We start from the raw sequence: 24,805 nt of genomic DNA on the forward strand, positions 1-24,805 counted from the left end.
TTTCCAATTTTTTTGCCATTTGGCCCACTGTGCGTCGGTGCATGGGCACAAATAAGGCGAATGTTGAAGAATTTGGCTTTATGTGGATTGTGGCTAGCCTCTCATCCACCGGAGTAAAGCTGGAGACAAGGTGTTTCAGTCTCCGACTAACCACAAATCCACAGCCAAATTCATGCCTCGTGTTATGGCAGCCGTTTGGTGTTGTAGTGACGCCATTCCCAGTCCATCGCACTTCCTGTAAGGCGGTTATGTCTGCCTTGTACTTCTCTAAGACATGCGCCAGCGCGTATACTGCACCATCTCTATAAAGAGTGCGGACATTCAAGGTGCAGATCGGCAAACCATGGTCCTTTTTTCGTTTGCGTGGGTCGTCAACGTTGGGGGGCGGGATCCGTTTTTGCTATTCCTTTGTTTCTCATAGTAGTTCTCATAGTTTTCCGGGGGCGGGTTACTAGCCCAGCGCCCCAACCGCATGGGTTTTGTGGGTTGGCACATGTTTCCCTCGTTGTGGCGAGCCGCTTGCTCCAAGATCCGACGCTCGCCTCCAGCCGCCCCTAACCTGGGAACAGACGCTGATGTTGGCCATTGGTTATTTGAAGGCGCCAATAACTCGCCTTGGCAACTCGAGTATCATTGGCACTCAGTATTTAATTAGAGCCAGTGCCACCTGACTCCTCACTGAGGAAGAGATTAAAGCTTTCTCTACAAAGGAAAATGGTCATTGGTCCTTCTTTCTAACAGACTAAAGTAAAAGTGAAGGCAGCTTTTATCTGTAAGAGGCTTTATAAAACAACGGAAGGGACAAGCATGAATTTAACTCCTTTTGCCCTTCATTAACCCATAGCATCCCTTTTTATGTACGCAAAAAATTATGACTCTTACCATTTACATAACCATTTATTTTATTATAAAGGGTGATTTTTTTGAGGTTAGGATTTTCATGCATTAGTATTTGACAGATCACGTGGGATTTCAGACATGGTGTCAAAGAGAAAGATGCTCAGTATGCTTTGACATTTCATCATGAATAGACTTACTAACGAGCAACGCTTGCAAATCATTGAATTTTATTATCAAAATCAGTGTTCGGTTCGAAATGTGTTCATTCACCGTAACGTTGCGTCCAACAGCATCTTTGAAAAAATACGGTCCAATGATTCCACCAGCGTACAAACCACACCAAACAGTGCATTTTTCGGGATGCATGGGCAGTTCTTGAACGGCTTCTGGTTGCTCTTCACTCCAAATGCGGCAATTTTGCTTATTTACGTAGCCATTCAACCAGAAATGAGCCTCATCGCTGAACAAAATTTGTCAAAATTTGAACACATTTCGAACCGAACACTGATTTTGGTAATAAAATTCAATGATTTGCAAGCGTTGCTCGTTAGTAAGTCTATTCATGATGAAATGTCAAAGCATACTGAGCATCTTTCTCTTTGACACCATGTCTGAAATCCCACGTGATCTGTCAAATACTAATGCATGAAAATCCTAACCTCAAAAAAATCACCCTTTACTTTGACATTACATTTGTTATTATTTCATTTTCATTCCCTTGCCTCAAAACAGGTTGAAGCTTTTCTCTTTTTTTTATTTTTTATTTATTGTTCCCTGTGCTTTTTGTGTGATTTCAGGTATCTGGGAAACTCATTCGCAAATGTGCTCCTGGCACTGAATTCGTTGATTGGTTGGTAAATTTATCGTCCATTGTTCATACCAGAGCCCAGGCGGCTGGCATGTGGCAAGCTCTACTGGAAGAGGGAATTTTATCACATGGTAAGTAAACGGAAATTATCATAAACATTTCCTACATACTCGCACAAAGTAAAACGACCCTAAGCTAAACAAACAGCGAACACAGACATTGATTACACCGGATGTGTATGTCGAACACCCATACACTTGTAAAAATCTACCAAACTTTGTCAAAAATTTAAAGGGCAAAGAGAATTTCATTTAGTTGTGAGCAGTAAGTATACGCATATGCTTAAAACTTTGACTTTCTGAAGGAGAGCTTTAACAAGACATTGGCTATAGGCTGTGAATTCGATAAATTCTGCAAAAATAGTCCAGTAGATACTGCTAAAATACCCTCTAGGGATGCTGTTGAAGGTTTTTCATACTAACAACACATTTTGTGGAACAGGATTCTGATTTTTTGTCTCGAATTACAGTTGCATTTATAAAGTTTGTTAAATGTGTCAGCAAGTATTAAGACCCTGTCATTAATGTCTATATCAGATGCGTAGTCAGCTCTCAGAGACCTTTCATTTAATACCAAGAATATATATATTTCATAGGGTCTTCGACAAATATTTCGAGGTGTTACAAATGGAATGACTAGATTAGGATACCCCCATCGTATAGTGGTGGGTATAAAAATGGATTTGCGAATGAGTATGCAACTCTTTCGATTTAAGAGAGCTCTCATTTCATCGAACATACATGTAGACATATGTCTGTGAAAAAATACATGCCGATTTTAGTGCGTGCATAAAGAAAAACTTATGATTACAGAAAGTGACACCACATATGCAACGCACATATCGTGTGTAAAAGCTTCATCATTACCTTGGTATACCGAACCAAGTTGTTGCAGTTGTTGTTTAATGTTAAAATATATATTCATTCAAATCTACTCTCTAACCCGCCCAACACAATTTACCAAAAAACTTCTTGTTCATGAATTTTGTCATTTCCTTCCTATTTTTATGTGTGGCCAATGGAATGAAAACCGCGATTTGGTAAATTGTGGTTTTGTCATTTCCGTCAATAAACGAAAAAAAAACTGAATCTGGGATATTGACAAAGGAAATGGAAAAAATCCCAATTTTACCCCACATTGCCCAAATTGGTGGTTGATCCTTTGAAGCAAGAAGAAAGGAAATTAAACCATTTTTGGTTTTTGCTTGTTTCGCAATCCTTAAGACTTTATTATTTCACTTGGATGGTTGCTTCTGCAATGGAATAGGAAGCTGGAACAGATAAAGACAAACATCGTTGCATATGCTCGTATTGCTGCATGAGTATTGAGTTTTGCTTAATCTCATGCGTGTGTGTGTGTGTGTACATACATCTAAGCCAAAGTCATACATTTTTAACAAGCAGTATTTTTTTTCCTTTACTCGTTGTCAGCTTCCGTTTCCTGTTTCATTAGTTTGCACATTTTTCATTGTTGTGTATTTGGTCCTCTCATTTTTAATCCCTTTGTATTTGTCGTTACAGTTAACAAGGAGCAACCTTTTAAGGATAAATGCTTTCTTTATCGATTTCGTGTTGACGAAGAAGGAACCGCTGGCGGTCCACCCTCAACCGATGATATAAATGCAGCCAATGAGCATATACGTGAAAGCCTAAGCAATCTTTATCAGCGAGGTCCAGATGCTACGCTACGCATGATACTGCGCAAAACGTAAGTGTTTGGAAGTAGTCGAGTAAAGACTATAAAAAGATAAGGCACATATCTACAAACAGACCAGACTGAAGCCAATGCTTAAAAATTTTAGTTAGCGTCTTTAAACATATTGTAAAATGAAATGCTGCCACTCAGATGGGGGATAATCAAACAAAGGCAGAATGACTATAATTTTTTAAAAAGCTGCATAAATGAAGAGATAAGCCATTTCTTAAGTGTACCTCAATGAGCGGCCCAATTTCTAAAGATAGAAATCTCATGATGTTAAATGTTAATCTGTAAGTATGCAATATTTGGGTGTCAGTTTCAAGAGGAAAGTCTCAGTGTGGGACCGGGTGGCCCGGCTCTAGCTTAAATACTGACACTCGAAACGACACTATGACACTCGAAATGAAAAGGCGAGTTATAAGGGCATTTTAACACCCACTCGCCGTAATCATCAGCGGGTTCATCTGAGGGAATATTTCCGACTTTACTACAGAAGGAGACCGATTATCTGGCGCCCCAGCTGGCCGCTACTTTCACAGCGCGTCTAGGAATTATATATATCCCGATAGCCAAGGCGGTATTTATAACCAAGCCCAACAAGCTTATGATCTTCACGTCCTTTCTACTCAAAATCATGCAACGTATTGTGGATACCATGATACGGAGTAAAATATCAACCGAACTGCTCAAATACAATCACCATGCCTATGTCATGGGAAAGCCGGAGGAGACTGCTCGAGGTTGCGCATAAAATAGAAGAATAATTCAATGCCAAGACGTACACATTGGCGGTATACATTGACATCGAGGGGGATCTTAACAATATGCGGACCGACAAGCTGATCCCATACTTTAATCAGTTCCAGATGGGCCGGGTTCCTAGAGACTGTTTTATCCATATGCTAAAGAACATTGTGGATAAATTGTTGGTCCCTTGACATAAATATTAGGGAAAAATTGGCACAGGGAACGCCACAGGGGGACATTTTGTCGCCACTTCTATAGGTGACCACCATAAAAAAAATACCTACTACGAAGGCTGAACGAGGAGGGATTTCAAACCGTCTGCTATGCGATATTATGGATAAGAGCTAAGGATCCGAATCAGCTATGCGTAAGGGGCGAAAGGGTCTTTCAGATGACATATGACTGGGCTAGACCCAGGGGTCTCAATGTTGAACCAGAGAAGACTGAAATCTGTCTGTACAAGGGAAAGACGAACGTTTGCCACGTTTTCGATATCTGACAAGGTCAAACATATAGAAGTGCTCTTGGACAGGAAACTGAATTGTAAGTGTCACACTCGGGAGCGTACCAAGAAGTCGTAGAGATACTGGTACTTAGTTGACGAGCCTTAAGCTCGAAATGGAGCCTGAATCCGAGAATAGTCCACTGGTGCTACAGGAGTGTGATAAGACCAATATGGACCGTTGGAGAACAAGTGCAACGTAAGGATAATACAACAAGTTCAAAGAATATGTTATCTTGGCATAGACATGCAGATTAAGTGTGCGACAGCCACTGTGGCTTAAAGAAATGAGAAAATGGATAGAGGATACGAGCTGGTCATACCATCTCGGTATAGTTGAGGATACCTGAGACGATTCCAGAGGTCGATTGTCATGCACTGCTGCGGTACAGATTTGGATGACGGAATAGAATGAATGGTATTCCCATCTGGAAGTTCATTCATACACGAATAAATCAAAGCTAGGGTAGAGAGTGAGCCTGGGTGTCTACATTGAGATTCCAGGGACTGAGATCTGTTTCCGACTGCCTGACCATAATACCGCCCTGCAGTCGGTGATCCAGACAATAACGGAATACGTGAGGTGGTGGATAGAGGATACGAGCTGGTCATACCATCTCGGTATAGTTGAGGATACCTGAGACGATTCCAGAGGTCGATTGTCATGCACTGCTGCGGTACTGATTTGGATGACGGAATAGAATGAATGGTATTCCCATCTGGAAGTTCATTCATACACGAATAAATCAAAGCTAGGGTAGAGAGTGAGCCTGGGTGTCTACATTGAGATTCCAGAGACTGAGATCTGTTTCCGACTGTCTGACCATAATACCGCCCTGCAGTCGGTGATCCAGACAATAACGGAATACGTGAGGTGGTGTGGTTTTAATGCGAGGGCATCTAGTGTGAATATCTTTACGGACAGTAAACAAGCTATCAGGGCAATAACAACCAGGGGGGTAAGGTCACCAACAGTCTTGGAGTGTAAGAAGAAAATTAACGCTTTCTCTAAGGGTAGCACCATGCGCATTGTTTGGTTGCCGGGCCAAAGCAGGGTAAGGGGCAATTGAAGAGTAGACGATTTGGCAGTGAAGGTTAGAGGACTGCAGTCAATGAACTTAACCTTTTAACCTTAACCGAGGCCTTTCGGGTCCATGCAGTACGAGTTGAAGGATTGCGTGGACCCGAGACTGTGGAACAGTGAAACGTAAGACTGTGGAACAGTGAAACGGTTGAAAGGACTACGAAAATCCTATGGGGAGATTCGGATGGTGAGAAGACGGGGCTACTACTTAAAGGAAGTAAGAAGGAGGTTATCATAACGGGACACATAGGACTAAAAGCTCATTTATGCAAAATAAGTGCGGCAAGTAATAGCATTGGAGGTCACCGAATCAATGAGAATAGCATATCCGTCTATGAATTGAAACGCCTGTGTTCGAATCCTGGCGAGAACATCAGAAAAAATGTTCAGCGGTGATTATCCCCCCTCCCCCTCATGCTAGGTATTTTGCCTTGTAAAAACTTCTCCCCAAAAAGGCCGCAGTGCGACCAGCACGTCGTACGGACTCGGCTATAAAAAGGAGGCCCCTTATCGTTGAGCTTAATACTTGAATCGGACAACACTCATTGACATGTGAGAAGTTAATGGAATGTTCATGTGGCAAATATGCATGTGCATGTGGGAAAGATGATGAGATTTTGAGGTTACGGCGCTATAGCTGTCATGATACAAAACATGAGATTGGTTGTGACGGAGAATGAAACACCCTGTCTCCAAGAATCATTACATTGTTGCAGAAAAGATTCCGACGAGAATAGTACGATCTGACACTGCGGGGAAGCTGGACGACGAAATGACGAGTTCTCGATTATATAGCGGCACAATGGCAATCTATTGCCCATTTCATGGAAAATACCGCGAAATTCGTACTTGGGTACCGGTAGCTTCCCCCAAGAAACCCATGGTACGAGCAAGAGTGTCGAGATGCTTCTGAAGCCAAGAATGCGGCATATAGAGCAACCCTGCAATCAGTTACTACTCGCAAGATGAAGAAGAGGTTTTGGGGGGAAAAGAGATATGAGAAACGTCCACTCCCCAAAAAAAATTAAAATGGAAAGACGTAAGTGTGAGCGTATCGAGATGTATAGGAGGCAGAATGAGGTACAGAAATTTTACCCTAGAATTAAACATCAAACCGATGGCTTTGATACAGACACATCCTCCTGCAGAGACAAAGTAAAGAATTTGATAACTGATACAGTCGTAGAATATGGAAACCGCGAAGTGGGTTAGGAGTAAATGTAAGACAGAAGTCGTTCTTTTCAGCACCAGATACAAGATAACCACAGTGGCACCCGTCTCCTTCGCAGAAGAGAATATTCCATCTATTGAAGGCGAAAAATACTTAAGTGTTTTGCTGGGCAAAAAATTTAACTTCTAATTAAATATTTTGGAAACGACAAGAAGGGCCTGTACATGACATGCAGTTTAATCCATTGGATTTGGATTAAACTGCATGTCATGCACTGTGTATATACTGCTGTTATCAGAGCTATAATGTAATATGGTGTTGTAGTCCGGTGGACGGCGATACAAATGCCCACCTACTGTTTGATACTCTGCTGGATCTAAAGAATGGCTTGTTTGTGTGTTACAATCGTAGTGAGGACTACGCCATCCGATGCACTGAATTTAATGCTTCATCTAATGACTCTGAGCAATGTGGCTAGGCAAATTGCTGAGACCACTACTGTGAGGCTAAGGGAGCTTTCTTTTTGGTCATACGGACACTATGTTATCCTTGATACATTGCCCGATGTTACAGGTAGGGTGGATACTTTACCACTATTCCTGATAGAAACGATTGGAACTACGATATCCCTGGTAATATAAGTTACATAGACGGATGATTGCAACCTATAGGACCAGGTGGGCTTTTGGTTGTACTCTGAACTCAGTACGACTGTAGTGTGTATCGAGTGGGGAAGCTTGCAATTAAAGAAGTGGTGGAATGGCTTAGATTCGAGTATAATGACATACGACGATTGGCATAACTATCTTCTCAGACAGCAAGACAGACATTAAGTCTCTGAGGAACATATTTCCGAATTCACAAACCGCCCTCGACTGTCGCAGATCTCTCAACGAGATAGCTAAACAGTTCAAAATTCATTTGTTCTGGGTATTGAGCCACAGAGATATCCCAGGGAATTGTAAATCAGACGACCTTGCGAGATTAGGAACTGCCACACACCTTCCAGGGGAACTGAAATATTTGGGTAGGGCTCTAGCGAGATGTAAGCTAGGTCTTTAGGACCAGGTCCGAAGGGCAACGAATGAGTAAATGTCTCAAAAGGGGGGTTGTGAACATTTCAAAATCATGTGGCCTAATATAGACTTGAAGAGGTCTACCGCTTTGCTGTCGCTGTCATTGTGCCCCCGTCATGACAGGTCTCTGTCTGACAGACTGAAGATTACAAGAAACGACTTCTACAGTTGTGAGGACATCGAGGAAGAAGAGACTATAGAACATCAGATGCTCTTGATGTTCTGGGCATGAAGATACAAAGTGTGTCCGTTGTTCAAAACACTTATTCGAAGTGTCGAAAGAAGCATTCAAGTGTGAATGCTTCTTTCGAATACTTCTGATCATCTCAATATCTATACTACCTATATCAGGCCGAGGATGGAATATAACTCTCATATAAGCAGAAGCTACAAAATCATCCTTGAAGCTACTTGACCGTATTCAACGGAGAGCGATGGTGTTGGTTGGGGAGAGTAGGGTGTCCAACTCTATTGATTTTCTTGAACATCGTTGGAATGTGGGAATCGTTGTATTGCTCTTTCGTTATTTTCATGGCGTGTGTTCCAGGGATATTCGTCTTCTTATCCCTGACGTTAGGATGTTCACCAGGAATTCAAGACTTGCCTAGAACTCACACCCGTTTGTAATTGATTGGCCAGTCGACCGAACTATGTATTACCGGGAAAATTCATTTTTTGCCCGAACCATTCGTATGTGGAATCGACTTCCGGCTAATGTCTTTCCCACCGACATTGACGTTCAGAAATTTAAGACGAATATCAATAAACACTAATCCCTGTTTCCCCCCTCCAACCCCTATCTTTCCTAATTGCCAACGCAATACACTGCATATATAGGGGACATCCCCTGCGTGTTGGTTACGTGAAAAAAAAAATCTGCTTTGTGTGTACCGCACTGGCAGTCAGAAGGAGTTGCACTTTAGATTCTCATTTCTTTGAGAACTTGTCTGATTCAGCGGATACGAACAATCGCAAGTTGTTTGGCTTTTTAAAGCGATCTCGATGGTTCAACGGAAGGAACTAGAAGGCATGTACCCTCTCCTATTCCTGTGGTATCACAATGGACAAAAACATCTAAGTGAGTCCGATGGCAGACTGCCGCATAAACCTAACCTTAGGTAACCTAGGCTACGTAGAGAACATTTATCCCAACTGCTAGTATTCGATAGTGGCAGCGACGAGGATACCGTAGAAATTATTGTATAGTCAGAATGAGATCCAAGTTGCAGTGGCCTTACTTAAAAACAGCAAGGCAGTAAGTGCCGATGGATTGCCAGCTAAACTATTTAAGACCGGAGGTGTCACGCTGCTTATAAGCTTATCAGCTCTTCTGGGCTAACTGGCTAGATGGCAAACGCGATGATTAAAACCTCAGCATATTTTACCCCTCCCACAAGAAAGGAGACGAGACAGTATGCGCCAACTACAGAGGAATAAGTCTCCTTCCTATCGAGCGTACTGTTTTAAAGATTGAAATTGTAAGCCAATGAGATAATTTGTTGCTACCACTACGGCTTTAGAATCGATAAATCCACCATAGACCAGATATTCACACTGCGCCAAATCCTGGACAAAACCAGAGAGGGACAGGTCGTCACTTATCATCTCATTTTCATCTACAAAGCCACTTTCGACAGACCTATACGTTTAAAGGTATTTCAAGCCATGTCTGAGGTTGGGGACCCAAAAAAATTAATAAGACTTCACTGGAGGACGCTTGATGGTATAGATTCCTCAGTAAAAATTGGAAGTAAGCATAGCTAAACGTATCTATACAAAACGATTGCGTTGGCTGACAACGAATTTTATTGTCAGAATAAATGAAAAAGCTCCAACTAAGGAGTCTTTTGAAGGTAACCATGGTGGTACACCCAAAGGGAAAAGGTCATAACTCCGATATCCGATAGAAGGACCACTGCAAGTATCAGAAATTGGACAAGGCGGGCAGAAGGTGGAAGCGCTTGAAAATCTATTCTAATTTCAGCTATTGGAACACCTGTTCCGTCATTGCCAATTAAAGGCAAAAAGAGTATACTGGCGACATTTGTGAGGCACGCCATTCAAACTCTGCTACTAACACTTAGCTGAAATTTGCTAAGAGACTCCCTTCTGTTCCTTAATGAAATGTTCATGGACAAAATTTGCAAACTGTAGCCTCTTATTTAGAAGCCCATCTCACCTTTAGGGTTTGAGAAGAAAATACCCTCCAAAATCCATGCTTTTTAATGAATTATTTTTAATTTAATTTAAATTATCTTTGGTTATGGTGTACCACTACATTTGCTTTACCATACTCTTTAATTATTGACATTGGTGAGCCAAGAATTTAGTACAGACAAATTTCCCTGAAATTTGTGGTACATATTCATTTCAATATTCGGATTTTCTTATCCCATCTTTTGTCCTCCCAAATCACCCAACAGTCTTCGGAAATATGATGCAACCGCCCTGGGGAATAGGCATAAATAACATGAGTTTATAAATACTTTTTTGTAGCTTCACCCTACCCTCCCCCCTTGGGGGGTGAGCAGCAACAACCACAGCCTTGAGTGCTTCATCCTGTGGATTTATTTTAATGCATCCTCTTCCCTTACTAATTCACATTTGTGTGTGTGTGTGTGTGTGTGTGTGTGTGTGTGTGTGTCTGTTGTGTTTTCTTTTTATTACAGTTCACATGAGCGAACACCCGAGGAATTGGAATTAGTATTCGAGGAACTTCTACACATTGCGGCATTATCGCACTTATCGACGAGCATTAAACGTGAATTATCATCGATTATTGTTTTTGAAGCACATGCTCAAGCAGGAACCATATGTAAGTATCTTCATATAAGCACACTTAAATTCTTTCTTTATAATACAAAAACAATTTCATTGGTATATACATATTTTTAAACATTAAACTTCAATACGTAGCAAGAAAAAATATTAAAATCCAGTAGTAATAAATTCCGAAAGAAAGGTATTTAAAACTATTACTGGTTATTAAACAACAACAAGTAAACCCGAGCTAAGTTCGGCCGGGCCAGGTCTTTTATACCCTCCACCATGAATCGCATTTGTCACGTTCTTTGCTCGGTATCGCCTTATAGGCAAACAAAGGATAATGGATAAGAATTGCTATGCTATTGAAGCTGTATCAGGTTATGAACCAATTTGGACCATATTTGACTTGGAGATTGGAGACCATAGAAGATGCCATTGTTCAAAATTTCAACCAAATCGTAATAGAGGTGCTGTGGCTCAACAAGTAAAATCGGCGGATCGGTTTATATGGGCAATATCAGGTTATGAACCGATTCAGACCATATTTGGCACGTATGTTTGAAGTCATAGAAAAAGTCACTGCAAAATTTCAGCCAAATCGGATAATAAATACGCCCTCAAAAGGCTCAAGAAGTATAATTGGGAGATTGGTTTATATGGGAGCTTTATCTAATATGGACCTATGTGGCACATTGGCAATCACAGCCGACCTACGCTAATAAGAAGTAAAATTTAAAAATTTTGCCCATGAACATTCCACTAAGGAACAGGGACTTCTCACATATCATTGAGTGCAGTCCGATTCATGTTTAAGCTCAATCATAAGGGGCCTCCTTTTTATAGCCGAGTCCGAACGGCGTGCCGCAGCGCGACACCTTTTTGGAGAGAAGTTTTACATGACATAGTACCTCACAAATGTTGCCAGCATTAGGAGGGGAAACCCACCGCTGAAAATTTTTTCTGATGGTCCCGCCAGGATTCGAACCCAGGCGTTCAGCATCATAGGCGCTAATAAGAAGTATTTGTGCAAAAACTCAAGCGCCTAGTTTTAATCCTTCGTAAGTTAGCGTGCTTTCCAAAGACAGCCAGACGGTGTCTGTGGAAAAGACAGCCAGACGGACGGACATAGCTAGATCGCCTTAAACTGGCATGGCGATCAAGAATGTGTTACAAAAGAATACAATCCTACACACATCGAAAGGAGAGCATAATAAACAAGTAAAAGCGTGCTAAGTTCGGCCAGGCTGAATCTTGGGAACCAACCACTATGGACACTACTAAAAATGTATACAAAATAAATTTAGTTGAAGGGCATAATCTTATTCTACATACCAAACTTCTGCCAAATCAGCAAAAATTAAAGCTTCTGGGAACCGAACAAGGCTGATCGAGAAACCGGTTTATATCAGGTTACAGACAGATTTGGACCGTAAATGGCACAGTTGTTGTCCCTTCAAGGATCTTCAAGGACTTCCAACAACTGTGCCATTTACGGTCCAAATCTGTCTATAACCTGATATAGCTCCCATATAAACCAGAAGCTTTAATTTATGCTGATTTGGCAGAAGTTTGGTATGTAGAATAAGATTATGTCCTTCAACAGAACACCACATGCAACATTTCAGCCAAATTGAACAAAAATTAAGAAGTCACATTGGGAGATCGGTTTATATGGGAGCTATATCAAGTTGTAGACCGATTTGGACCGTATTTGGCACAGCTGTTAGAAGTTATAACAGAACACCATACGCAAAATTCCAGCCAAAAACTACGGCTTGTAAATCTAAACCGATATGGGCCACTTGCAATCCCCAACGACCTACATCTATATAAAGTACTAGCTGGACAGGACCCGCTCCGCTGCGCCTTATTTAACTCTCTAATATCTTTTTAGGGTGGAGACACTTCGCCCTTAATGTGTGTAGTCTCATATAGTCATGATGGGTCATATACCCATTTAAGAGGTTTTTGGGGGGTAGGGTAACCCCCTATACTTCGATCTGATTTTGTATGGCAGATTCGTAATCTACTCCCGAATACCTTTCATTTGAGGCCCATATTGACATGAACGTCCAATATGTCTGTTTGGGGTAATTTTGTGGTTGGGGCGGCCCGATGGGTACATAGACCCAAATTTTAATACCATATTCGTATTCTATTTTCCAATACCTTTCATTTGATACTCATATTGACCCGATCGGTCTACTTTTGATTTTGGGTGGTGTTTTTGGGTAACGGGGGAGGGTCCGCCTATTTCTTCTTTCTGACCATATTCGTAATCTACTCCCGAAAACCTTTCAGTTGAGTTCCATATTGTGATGATCGTCAAATAAACCTATTTTAAGTTGTTTTGGGGCTGGGTTTTGCGGCTCCCCAGGTACTTCGCACTCTACTCTTGAATACCTTTCATTTGCATTCCATATTGTCCCGATCGGTCCACTTTTACTTTTGGGTAGTACTTTGGGGTAAGGGGGAGGGTCCGCCCCCCTCCCGATATCAAAAAATTATAAAGCATATGTTTCCTTCCAAACCAGACGCGTTCGACCGCTATCGTGATTTCGACAAACGGACGGACATGGCTAGTTCGAATCAGAATTTCGAGACGATCAAGAATATATATACTTTTTGGGGTCCTAGATCAATATTTCGAGGTGTTACAAACGGATTGACTAGATTAGTATACCCCCATCCTGGGTAGAAAAATGTTGGTTATGCCTTTCTAATGCGGGCGGCATTTGTGAGGAATTATGCCACTTAAAAAATGATATGGCTGCCATATAAAAAAGCTTCTCCCCAAAGAAGTATCGCTGTGCGACACACCGCTTAGACTCGGCTATTACCATTATCATTGAGCTGATACTTGAATCGGACTGCACACATTGATATATGAGTAGTTTGCCCCTGTTCCTTAGTGAAATGCTCATGGCCAAAATTTACATTTGGCAGTGCTGTGACAAGAGACTCAATACTGCCTAACGAAGAAGGGGTCGACTACGTGACCATCACCGACTTTCTCAATATTGAGAAGACTAGGATAAGGAAAGATCCTGTTATGAAATCATCAGGCAGTGCGGGGACACTACTGCCAGTGGCATAGTCTTGGATTGATGAAACTCTGGTATTGCCATCTGGAAGTTCATACCACACGGACGGATCAAAGCTAGAGGACTTTATGGGCCTGGTGGACTACATTGAGAACCCACTGAGACTGAGATCTATTTTCGACTGCCTTACCATAATACGGCCCTGCAGGCGGAGAATCGGGCGATCATGGAATGCGTGAGGTGGTGTGCTGTTAACTCGAGGACATCAAGTTAGAATATCAGTAAACTGGTTATCAGGACAATAACAACCAGGACGTTAAGGTCACGAACAGGATTGTAGTGTAAGAAGGAGAATAACATCTTCTCTATGTGCCGGCCCATAACGGAGTATGGGACAATGAGGGAACCGACGATTTAGCAGTGAAGGCCAAAGAAGTGCCGTCAATAAACTTTATCAGCCCGAAGCCTTTTGGGTCGACGAAGTCAGAGTAAGGGCCTGGGCAACGAACACTGTGGAACAGTGGAGGTCGATACGACAACGAAAATCGTATACGGAGACGAGGCTATTACTGAAAGAAAGTAAGAAGGAAGTCAATAAAGCTTTCGGTATCATGCTGGGACACATAGGGCTACGAGTTCAACTACGGAAATTAGATGCGACAAATGTTGGCATGTGTAGGGCGTGTGGGGAAGATGATTCTTTGTCATCTCTCGGCTTTCGCTACTAACAGACATCGGCACTTAGGTAGGGACACGTTATCAGACATGAACCAACTTAAGGGCGTGGTATGGAAAACTAATAGGGATTTTGTAAGTAGCACGAAATTTCTAACTTGGATTTTCTTCTAGCCGACGATTTGGCAGTTCATTCTAAGTTTTATTAAAAATGCATTTACTTTCTTTTAAAAAATCCGCAATTACTTTTTGGGCAACCCAATATTACTGAAAGAAGGAAGTCAATAAAGCTTTGGCATGTGTAGGGCGTGTGGGGAAGATGATTCTTTGTCATCTCTCGGCTTTCGGGTCTAACAGACACCGGCATTTAGGTGGGACACATTATCATACATGAACCAAAAAGTGTGGTATGGAAAATTAATAGGGATTTTGTAAGTATCACGTAATTCGTCTAAGACCCCATAAAGCATATATATTCTTGATCGTCGTGACATTTGAAGTCGAACTAGCCATGTCCGTCCATCTGTCCGTCCGTCTGTCTGTCGAAAGCACGCTAATTTTCGAAGGAGTAAAGCTAGCCGCTTGAAATTTTGCACAAAATTCTTTTAGTGGTGTATGTCGGTTGGGATTGTAAATGGGACAAATCGGTCCATGTTTTGATATAGCTGCCATATAAACCGATCTGGGATCTTGACTTCTTGAGCCGCTAGAGGGCACAATTATTATCCGATTTGGATGAAAATTTGCATGAGGTGTTTTATTATGACCTTTAACAACTGTGCTGAGTATGGTTCAAATCGGTCCGTAACCTGATATAGCTGCCATATAAACCGATCTTGGGTCTTGACTTCTTGAGCCTCTAGAGGGTGCAATTCCTATCCGATTTGGCTGAAATATTGCATGACGTGTTTTGTTATGACTTCCAACAACTAAATTAAGAATGGTTTAAATCAGCCAATAACCTGATATAGCTGCCATATAAACCGATCTGGGGTCTTGACTTCTTGAGCCTCTAGAGGGTGCAATTCCTATCCGATTTGGCTGAAATATTGCATGACGTGTTTTGTTATGACTTTTAACAACTATGCTAAGAATAGTTCAAATCGGTCCGTAACCTGACATAGCTGCCATATAAACCGATCTTGACTTCTTGAGCCTATAGAGGACGCAATTATTATCCGACATGGCTGAAATATTGCATGAGGTGTTTTGTTATGACTTTCAACAACTATGCTAAGAATAGTTCAAATCGGTCGGTAACCTGATATAGCTGCCATATAAACCGATCTGGGGTCTTGACTTCTTGAGCCTCTAGAGGGTGCAATTCCTATCCGATTTGGCTGAAATATTGCATGACGTGTTTTGTTATGACAACAACTGTATTAACAATGGTTCTGGGGTCTTGACTTCTTGAGCCTCTAGAGTACGCAATTATTATCCGACTTGGCTGAAATTTTGGATGAGGTGTTTTGTTATGACTTTTAACAACTATGCTAATAATAGTTCAAATCGGTCCATAACCTGATATAGCTGTTACTTGTTACTTTTACTTGTTTAAATTTTAAACGTTTTATGATTGATCATTCCATGTCACAGTTTATACATTCCTACTGACCAACCGGCATTGCTGCTTCATTATAACCATGCACAAGATTTTCAATTTAAATGGTTAAAGTCTATTTCTTCATTTCGCAAGATTATCCATTTAATAAAAAGAGCTTCTATCCCAGCCATAATTTCAAAACAAAAATTCTTTCCATTACCATCTATGAATTCTGCCAACTTTGGTAATGCATAACTTTGTGGCAACTATTTACAAAACTCTTTGAATTCCCCTTTTGTTGCTGCTAGAACTTTGTTTACCCTGTGCTATGTGAGGTGATGTGCAATGACTGGTTGATTGTGTCTTCCCCAACAAAAGTTTGGTTTATAGTTAATTAAATACCTAAAGCTAAAGAATCCAGATTAAACTTTAATACAATTAAACTTTGTCATTGCTAAACTGAGGGTAGAAGGGGCCAGCCAACGGGAGGAGCCCTGAATTAATTTGTAAACAAATGTGAGAATCTATCCAGCCTGCACACCTACCTATGTACATGCGTTTCTTGTGCTTAAGACCTACCCCAAAGGCCGGGAGGGATGTACGTGCGTGGGGGTGTGTTCTGTGTGAGAATAAAAGGAAAATAATATAGAAAACAAAACAAAAAAAAACGAAATCGTTTAAAAAATGTTGATTGAAATTCTTTTCAGGCATTCTTACAGCTACACCGAAAACTTCTTGCCACCTTCTTTAATTTGTGTCGTTATTTATTTTTTCACACTCCCCCTCTTAATGTCACTTGCTTTACTTTCTTTTCATGCGCCCGCTATTTAACTGGGGGGAATAACTCAACAACAATCCCTTTGGCCATATTTCATCGGCCTCAAATACTACCGACCGCCCTTAATGCGCGCTCATAGTATTCAGTCAAGGTGACGAGGGCCGCTCATGGTACATCATCTTGAAGGGCTCCGTGGATGTGGTGATACATGGCAAAGGTACTGTGGCCACGCTAAAAAGTGGCGATGATTTCGGTAAACTGGCTTTGATTAACGACGCACCCAGGTAAGTTACGTGAAATTATTTTGCTTTGAATAATGACAATGGATAAAGGTGGGATGAATGGATGCGCTGCTGTTTGCAAATACTTTTCGTGGTGCTGCTGCTGCTGCTGGTGGTGATGCTGTCTCACCACTGCTGCTCTTGATGCTTCAATGGGGAATTCCCAATTTATAAACAGAATTTCTGTTTTGAATTGTATTGAATATGGGGGTTTGCATAGAGTTTTAACATGCTACGCCATAAAAGGGAAGATATACTGTTTACAACCTCTAGAAATATAGATCTAATTTTCCTACCGTATGTGTTGAAATTTCGCTTTAATAACAACAAATTACAGCAATTTACTTTAAATTTTCCACAAAACTTTTTATTGATATGCAACGATTGGAATTGAAAAACGCTCAACTATAAAGATCATAAAATTTTCACCAACTCATATTGAAAAGTTGTAACAATATCATCACTTCCCACATCCGTTGCAAGTTAAGTGCACACGAAAACACTTTCAGTACAGCCCCCAACATAATATGAAGTTCCTGCATGTCTTTTGAAAGCGGAATAATACTCAAAGACAGGAAAACCATACTGATTTTTGTCGTATCATTCTATATGTTCAACCAGCCGGACAGGGCCCGCTCCGCTGCGCCTTCTTTTACTTTTTAATTTATCCGAGCCCTATATTGGCACGGTCAGGAAAAAAGTCCTGTTTGGGGAACGGCCAATACGGCCTTTCAGATATTTCGACCCAATGTGGATATCACATTGATACGGCCTTACAGATATTTCGACCCAATGTGAATATCATATTGGTACTCTAATCCCAATTTTTTTTCATTTGAGACTTATATCGCTATGGTCGGTGAATAAGTCCGATAAAGGGGCTGTTTTTGGGGGTGAGGTAGACCCGCCAGTATCAGATTCGTGCCCTAGTCTCGAATACCTTTTATTTGAGTCTAATATTGTCATTATTGATGAATATTTTCATTTGGCGGGCTTTGGAGCTGGGTCGGCCGCCCTAGACATCCCACCTTACATAAGTGTACCAGATTTCTTTTTTCGAATTATTACAAACTAAATTTCGCATAAAACGGCTCACCTATCTCCGAGATGAGGTGTTTTTGAAAAAAGTTTAAGGGGAGGGTCCACCCATTAAAGTTTGGATGTTAGATCTACTTCATTCTTTTGGTTTTGGTGTTGGATGGGAGTAGCCAAACCCTTTGCCCCGAAAGTGGATATCAAATTCATACTCTACTCCTAAAAACCACATTTGAGCAACATATTGCTTTAGTCGGTATATATGTTCAGGAGAGGTTTATGAGATGAGTCGTCCCTAAAACACTAATCCATATAACAGATATCAGATTTGATCCCCTTTTTGCCATAATCCACAAATAAGTCCAGCTTGAGGGCGTATGTAGGGTAGGACGACCGCCCACATACATCATGCAAAATTTCAGCGATTGGTTTACTCCTACGAAAGTTAGCGTGCTTCCGACAAACAGACGGACGGACGGACATAAACGGATTGCCCTCTCCAACGCGGTCGTCCTACATGACAGTTTGGTGTTGTTTTTATTGGAAGGAAAGGGTCGGTCCCCCCCCACGCTAAGACCCAAAAGTCAAATTATTTGAGTCTACATGTCTGGCTGAACTGCAGGACGACGGCATGACGTATCCCAGAGACTTAAATCGTTATATTAACAATAGATTCGAACTCTATTGCCATAGACCTTTCGTTTAATTCCCTTATTAACCCGATCGAACTACACGCATTTTGAAGCGTTTTAGGTGGGCCAATCCCAGACTCTGTCCCAAATGTGTATATCAGATTCGTATTCAAATATGAAAGACCTCTCATTTTATACCAATTATTTAAAGTTTGACAATAATGCCCTTTTTGGGGTTTTTTGGGGTTGGAGAAGCCCCGTAGATACCTTGGACCAAATTCTTATAACATATGTGTACTCAACTTCCAAGCACCTTTCATTTAATATTGTCTCAATCGGTAAATATGTTTTATTGCGGGGTTTTTGGGGGTTGGGGCAACGCCTCAAACACCAAAAAATAATTTTTTTTTATCAGCTTTTTACTATACTTTTAATCACCTTTCATTTGATATCCATATCCATATTGTCCCAATTGGTAAATATGTCCTGCTGGGGGTTTTGGGGGAACGAAAGGGCCCCTCTGTCGCCAAGGAAAACATTTTTATGTCAGATTTGTACTCTACTTTTAAATACCTTTCGTTTGATACCCATATTGCCCAAAGCGGTAAAAGTGTCCTGTTGGGTGGTGTTTTTGGGGGTGGGGGATCCCCCAACACTAAGGATGATATTTTTATGCCAAGTTCGTACTCTACTCCTAAATACCTTTCATTTGATACCCATATTGTACCAGTCAATAAAGATGTCCGCTCGTGTGGGTTTTGAGATGGGGCGTCCCCCCAGGTTAGTTGACCCCAATAATGTACACTAATTTCGTGTTTTTCGGGGTACCATAAGGTGGCATGCAAAATTTCGCTTAACTCGGTCCACTCATCTCCGAGATCTGGCGTTTTTGAAAATGGTGGTATGGATAGATATCAAAAAATGTAGTACCCTATTTTCACCGGGGGGTCAAACTCTACCATATGTGAAAATTTCAGGAAAATCGGTCTAGCCGTTTTTGAGTCTATACGGAACAGACAAACAAACAAACAAGGCGCAACAATTTAATTTTTATATAATAGATACTCTGAAGAGGTTGATACAAACATATAGGGTAGCTGACACAAGGTGTTACCAAACTCGCACGGGTATATCTGCCAAACAATAAATAAAAGCTACATGACATTTGTTTTATTGACAGTTCATTATTCTTTTGTTAATAAGCCAAAGAAAAAATAATTTGCTTCTGGGTTTATTTAAAAAGAAAGTTATTCGTGACTATTACAAGCGTAGTAGTGTCATTAGCTAGCTTATAGTGCATTTTGCTAGAAAATCCCATCTGGCTATTGTTGGCGAACTCTAAGACCTAAAAGTGAACAAAATGTGAACGTGATGATATAAGCAGCTGTTGCCGCCGATTGCCGTTCGTAACGGTTAAATGGCCATTCCATTCGTTTTCGTCAACGCTGGCGTCAGGTAAATTCGACTTTTTTTCGGTAAACATATTGGAAGCTGCTTCGAAGACGCAAACATTTCAGTCGAAGGCCATGGACATACCAACAATGACATCGTCACATAAACACAATTAGAAAAATGTACGCAAACCTCTTTATGGATGGTTCCAGACAAAGCAAACATGTGGTCTTTAGGCTATACTTTGCAGAACTGGGACTAGGTATATCGAGAAGATTTCCCGATCAAGCCCATGGCAGCCGGTTGTACGTGTTGACCCAGCAAGGGCTGCCGCCTCGGTTTAAAACACACTGCAACAACAACAACCCGATCCCTGTAGTGTATATCAAGTGGAGATCATAGTAATACAAGAATTGACATAATGGCTAGCACCCACAGCGATATCTCAAGGAATTGTAGAGCAGACAAATTTCCAAGACAAGGAACTACCATTCTCCACCAGGGAAACTGGGATCTGTGGGAGTGCCTCTAACCACATATAAAGTTATTCTTCGAGATATGGCCCAAGGTTTGCCTCCGTTCCTTATGGGAATATTCATGGGTAAATTGGCATTTGCATGACCGAAGATACAACTGATGACTGATTATGAGCGCTCAAAGATTACGAGGCCGCTGTTCTGTCCTTGGCTAGAACAGGACAGTTTTATTCATTCACGAATTCTGTGCTACGCCCTTTATCTCTAATGGTTCAAGTCTGGTAGACTCTCAACGCCTAATTGTCGGTACTTGCAAGCCGCAAGAGAAAAGCATTTGCAGATTGTGTCATAATCAGAGAAGGCGTTAATGTCCGTCTTACACTATAAGTTCGGATGTGACTTTACAGCGCTCTGGTTGTTGTAGCCCTCTTGGCAAACTTACTGTCCATAAAGTTATTTACAATTGAAGTCCTCACGTTATTACCGCACCGCCCGGCACCGGATGGCTATGAGCACCACACGGAATTGTGAGCTTCTATTTGTGTGCTATTCAGCGTCATAACGATAAACTCAGATGGGAGCTACCGGTCGCGTCCATTGGTTGCGGATGATGCAATTGCAGGAGCAGACAATCAGCGATATCGGGTGGAGAGTATCAGTGAGAGGCCAGGCGGCGCCGGCTCTTACTTAAATACTGAGTGCCTTTGATACTCGATATGACAAGGCGAGTTTTTGGCGCCTTAAAATAACCATTGACCATGACGTTCCCGCGGCGATCGGTCCCATGCATGGGAACGAGCTTGCTCACCTTGGAACTTTACGAGCATTGCTACCTTCAAATACGGAAATGTGGCTAAAACAACAACCTTACCCACTCATGTTTTCCGTGATCATCCGGATTTCCATCTGCAGAACAGTGTTATGATTAGACCGCCGATAACTGAATTCAGTCCTTGGGTCCTCAATATAGACGCCCAGACCTTTGCTTTCATCTACAACCAGATGGCAATACTAGAGTTCCGTCAAACCCATACTGTTTTCGGTATTCGACCCGAGACCTAATCTATTCAATTCTGTCGTCTCGGTATGACCGCGATGACATGACCTACTTTTCTTTTCTTTTTTCTATAACTTCCCCATTGCTTTAAGTATCATAGCCGCAATGGCTGCCATATACTTAATCAATATGTCATCTTATGTCCGCTTATGCCAAAACAACACGTTCTTTAAACCTGTAATAATGTCTTTATATTGCACTTCCATCGCCGTCCACCATACTATCGAGGCGTAAGTTAGTGTTGCTATAATCACACTTCCGTAAAACGAGTGGACTATCTACGGAGTCAGGCTTAATTTCAAGGCCACGGCTCGTTTCCATTGCGCCCAACATAAGTGAGCTTTCTACATATACAAAATGCCCCAAGGCCATTTTCCATAAAAAGTTCTCAACTATTTTGCACCCTAAGCTAACTTTGCAAAAATTAGCCAGCGGAATGTGTAAGCAATATTAATTAACTGAATTACATTGATCATACACACCGATGTTCTATTTGTATACCCACCACCATTGAATGGGGGGTATAAATTTTGCTCAGATACTTCTTATTTATGTTGGTCGTTGGGGTTTGCAACTGGGCCATATTGTTTCAGTTTTAGATATAGCTCTCATATTAACCGATCTCCTGATTTGAGATCTTAAGCTACTGGAAGCCACTAATGTTATCCGATTATGCTGAAATTGTCGTATTTAGTTACGACTTCCAACGTCCTTAATAAGTGTGACTAAATCGGTCTATAATCTGATATAGTTCCCACATAAACTGATCTTCCGTTTTGTATTCTCGGGCACCTGGAAGCCTTTATTGTTATCCGATTTGGCTAAAATTTTGCATGTAGGGTTCTGTTGCGTCTTCCAACATCCGTGGTTAGTTAGGTCCAAATTCGGGCTCTAACCTGACATAGCTCCTACATAAACCGATCTCCTGATAAGTTTTCTACGGCCAAGAAGCTAAAATTTTTGGCTTAATTGGCAGAAATTTTTTACGAAAAGTACGGATGTGCCCTTCAACAAAGTTCATTTGTTTACATTTTTAGATAATTCCATGGTGGTGGGTTTCGAACCTACCGAACTTAGGTTGTTTTTACTTGTTCATAAATAACATTGTTATGCCCACCACCGAAGGATGGGGGTATATTCATTGTGTTATTCCGTATGCAACACATCGAAATATCCATTTCCGACCCTATGAAGTATATATGTTCTTGATCAGCGTAAAAATCTAAGACGATCTAGCCATGTCCGTCCGTCTGTCTGTTGAAATCACGCTACAGTCTTTAAAAACACTTATTAACCCGAAACTTTGAACAGCTTCTTTTTTTTGTCCATAAGCAGGTTAAGTTCGAAGATGGGCTATATCGGACTATATCTTGATATAGCCCCCAAATAGACCGATCCGCCGAATTAGGGTCTAAGGCCCATAAAAGGCACATTTTTTATCCGATTTTGCTGAAATTCGGGACAGAGAGTTGTGTTAGGCCCTTTGATGTTCTTTTTCAGTTTGGCTTGAATCTGTCCAGATTTGGCTATAGCTGTCATATAGACCGATCCGCCGATTCAGGGTCTTAGGTCCACAAAAGCCACATTTATTATCCGATTTTGCTGAAATTTGGGACAGTGAATTGTGTTAGGCCTTTCGACATTCTTCTTTAATTTGGCTTAGATCGCTCCAGATTTCGATATAGCAGCCATATAGACCGATCTCTCGATTATAGGTCTTGGGCCCATAAAAGGCGCATTTATTTGCCGATGTCGCCAAAATTTGGGACAGTGAGTTGTGTTAGGCCCTTCAACATCCTTCTTCAATTTGGCTCAGACCGGTCTAGATTTCGATATAGCTGCCATATAGACCGATCACTCGATTTAAGGTTTTGGGCCCATAGAAGGCGCATTTATTGACCGATTTCGCTGAAATTTGGGACAGTGTTAGGCTCCTTGACATTTTCCTCTAATTTGGCCCAAATCGATGCATGTTTGGATTCGGCAGCCATATAGACCGATCTATCGATTTAAGGTTTTGGGCCCATAAAAGGCGCATTTATTTTCCGATTTTGTCGAAATTTGGGACAGTGAGTTGTGTTAGGCTCTTTGACATTTTTCTGCAACTTGGCCCAAATCGGTCCAGATTTGAATATAGCTGCCATATAGACCGCTATCTCGTTTAAAGGTTTTGGGCCCATAAAAGGCGCATTTATTGACCGATTTCGCCGAAATTTGGGACAGTGAGTTATGTTAAGCCCTTCGACATCTCTTTAATTTGGATCAGATCAGTCCAGATTTTGCTATAGCTGCCATATAGACCGATCTCTCGATTTAAGGTTTTGGGCCCATAAAAGACGCATTTATTTTCCGGTTTCGGCAAAATTTGGGACAGTGAGTTATGTTAGGCCCTTCGACATCCTTCTTCAATTTGGCTCAGATCAGTCCAGATTTGGATATAGCTGCCAATAGACCGATCACTCGATTTAAGGTCTTGCGCCCATAAAAGGCGCATTTATTGTCCGATGTCGCCAAAATTTTGGACAGTGAGTTGTGTTAGGCTCTTTGATATTTTTCTGCAACTTGGCGCAAATCGGTCCAGATTTGGGTATAGCTGCCATATAGACCGATACCTCGATTTAAAGTCTTGGTCCCATAAAAGGCGCATTTATTATCCGATTTCACTAAAATTTGACACAGTGAGTTATGTTAGGCTTTTCCACACCCGTATCGTATGTGGTTTAGATCGGTTTATTTTTAGATAGAGCTACTAAAAAGAACAATATTTTGTTGAACACAATTGAACAATGACTTTTACTTATTAGTATTTGGTCCTGATCGGAACATATTTCGATATAGCTGCTATGGGGCATAAGGTATGCATTTTTTACCGGATTTTGACGAAAGGTGGTTTACATTAATGGAGGCCACCGTAGCGCAGAGGTTAGTATGTCCGCCCATGACGCTGAACGCCTGGGTTCGAATCCTGGCGAGACCATCAGAAAAATAATTTCAGCGGTGGTTTTCCCCTCCTAATGCTGGCTACATTTGTGAGGTGCTATGCCATGTAAAACTTCTCTCCAAAGAGGTGTCGCACTGCGGCACGCCGTTTGGACTCGGCTATAAAAAAGAAGGTCCCTTATCATTGAAATTAAAACTGA

General features: G+C 41.4%; 1 protein-coding gene across 3 annotated transcripts in view; it reads left to right on the top strand.

Moving 5' to 3' along the window:
- The window catches only part of LOC106087471 (rap guanine nucleotide exchange factor 4), a 528,050-nt gene that overhangs the window by 442,522 nt on the left and 60,723 nt on the right, over window positions 1-24,805 (top strand). For all 3 annotated transcript variants that reach the window (XM_059370594.1, XM_059370595.1, XM_013252522.2), the window contains 4 exons: window positions 1,638-1,779; window positions 3,229-3,415; window positions 10,656-10,801; window positions 16,932-17,076. In XM_059370594.1, the coding sequence (XP_059226577.1) occupies window positions 1,638-1,779; window positions 3,229-3,415; window positions 10,656-10,801; window positions 16,932-17,076 (620 nt within the window). The remainder of the gene's footprint in view (window positions 1-1,637; window positions 1,780-3,228; window positions 3,416-10,655; window positions 10,802-16,931; window positions 17,077-24,805) is intronic.

This window comes from Stomoxys calcitrans, chromosome 5 (assembly GCF_963082655.1).
Source record: "Stomoxys calcitrans chromosome 5, idStoCalc2.1, whole genome shotgun sequence".
Taxonomy (NCBI): domain Eukaryota; kingdom Metazoa; phylum Arthropoda; class Insecta; order Diptera; family Muscidae; genus Stomoxys; species Stomoxys calcitrans.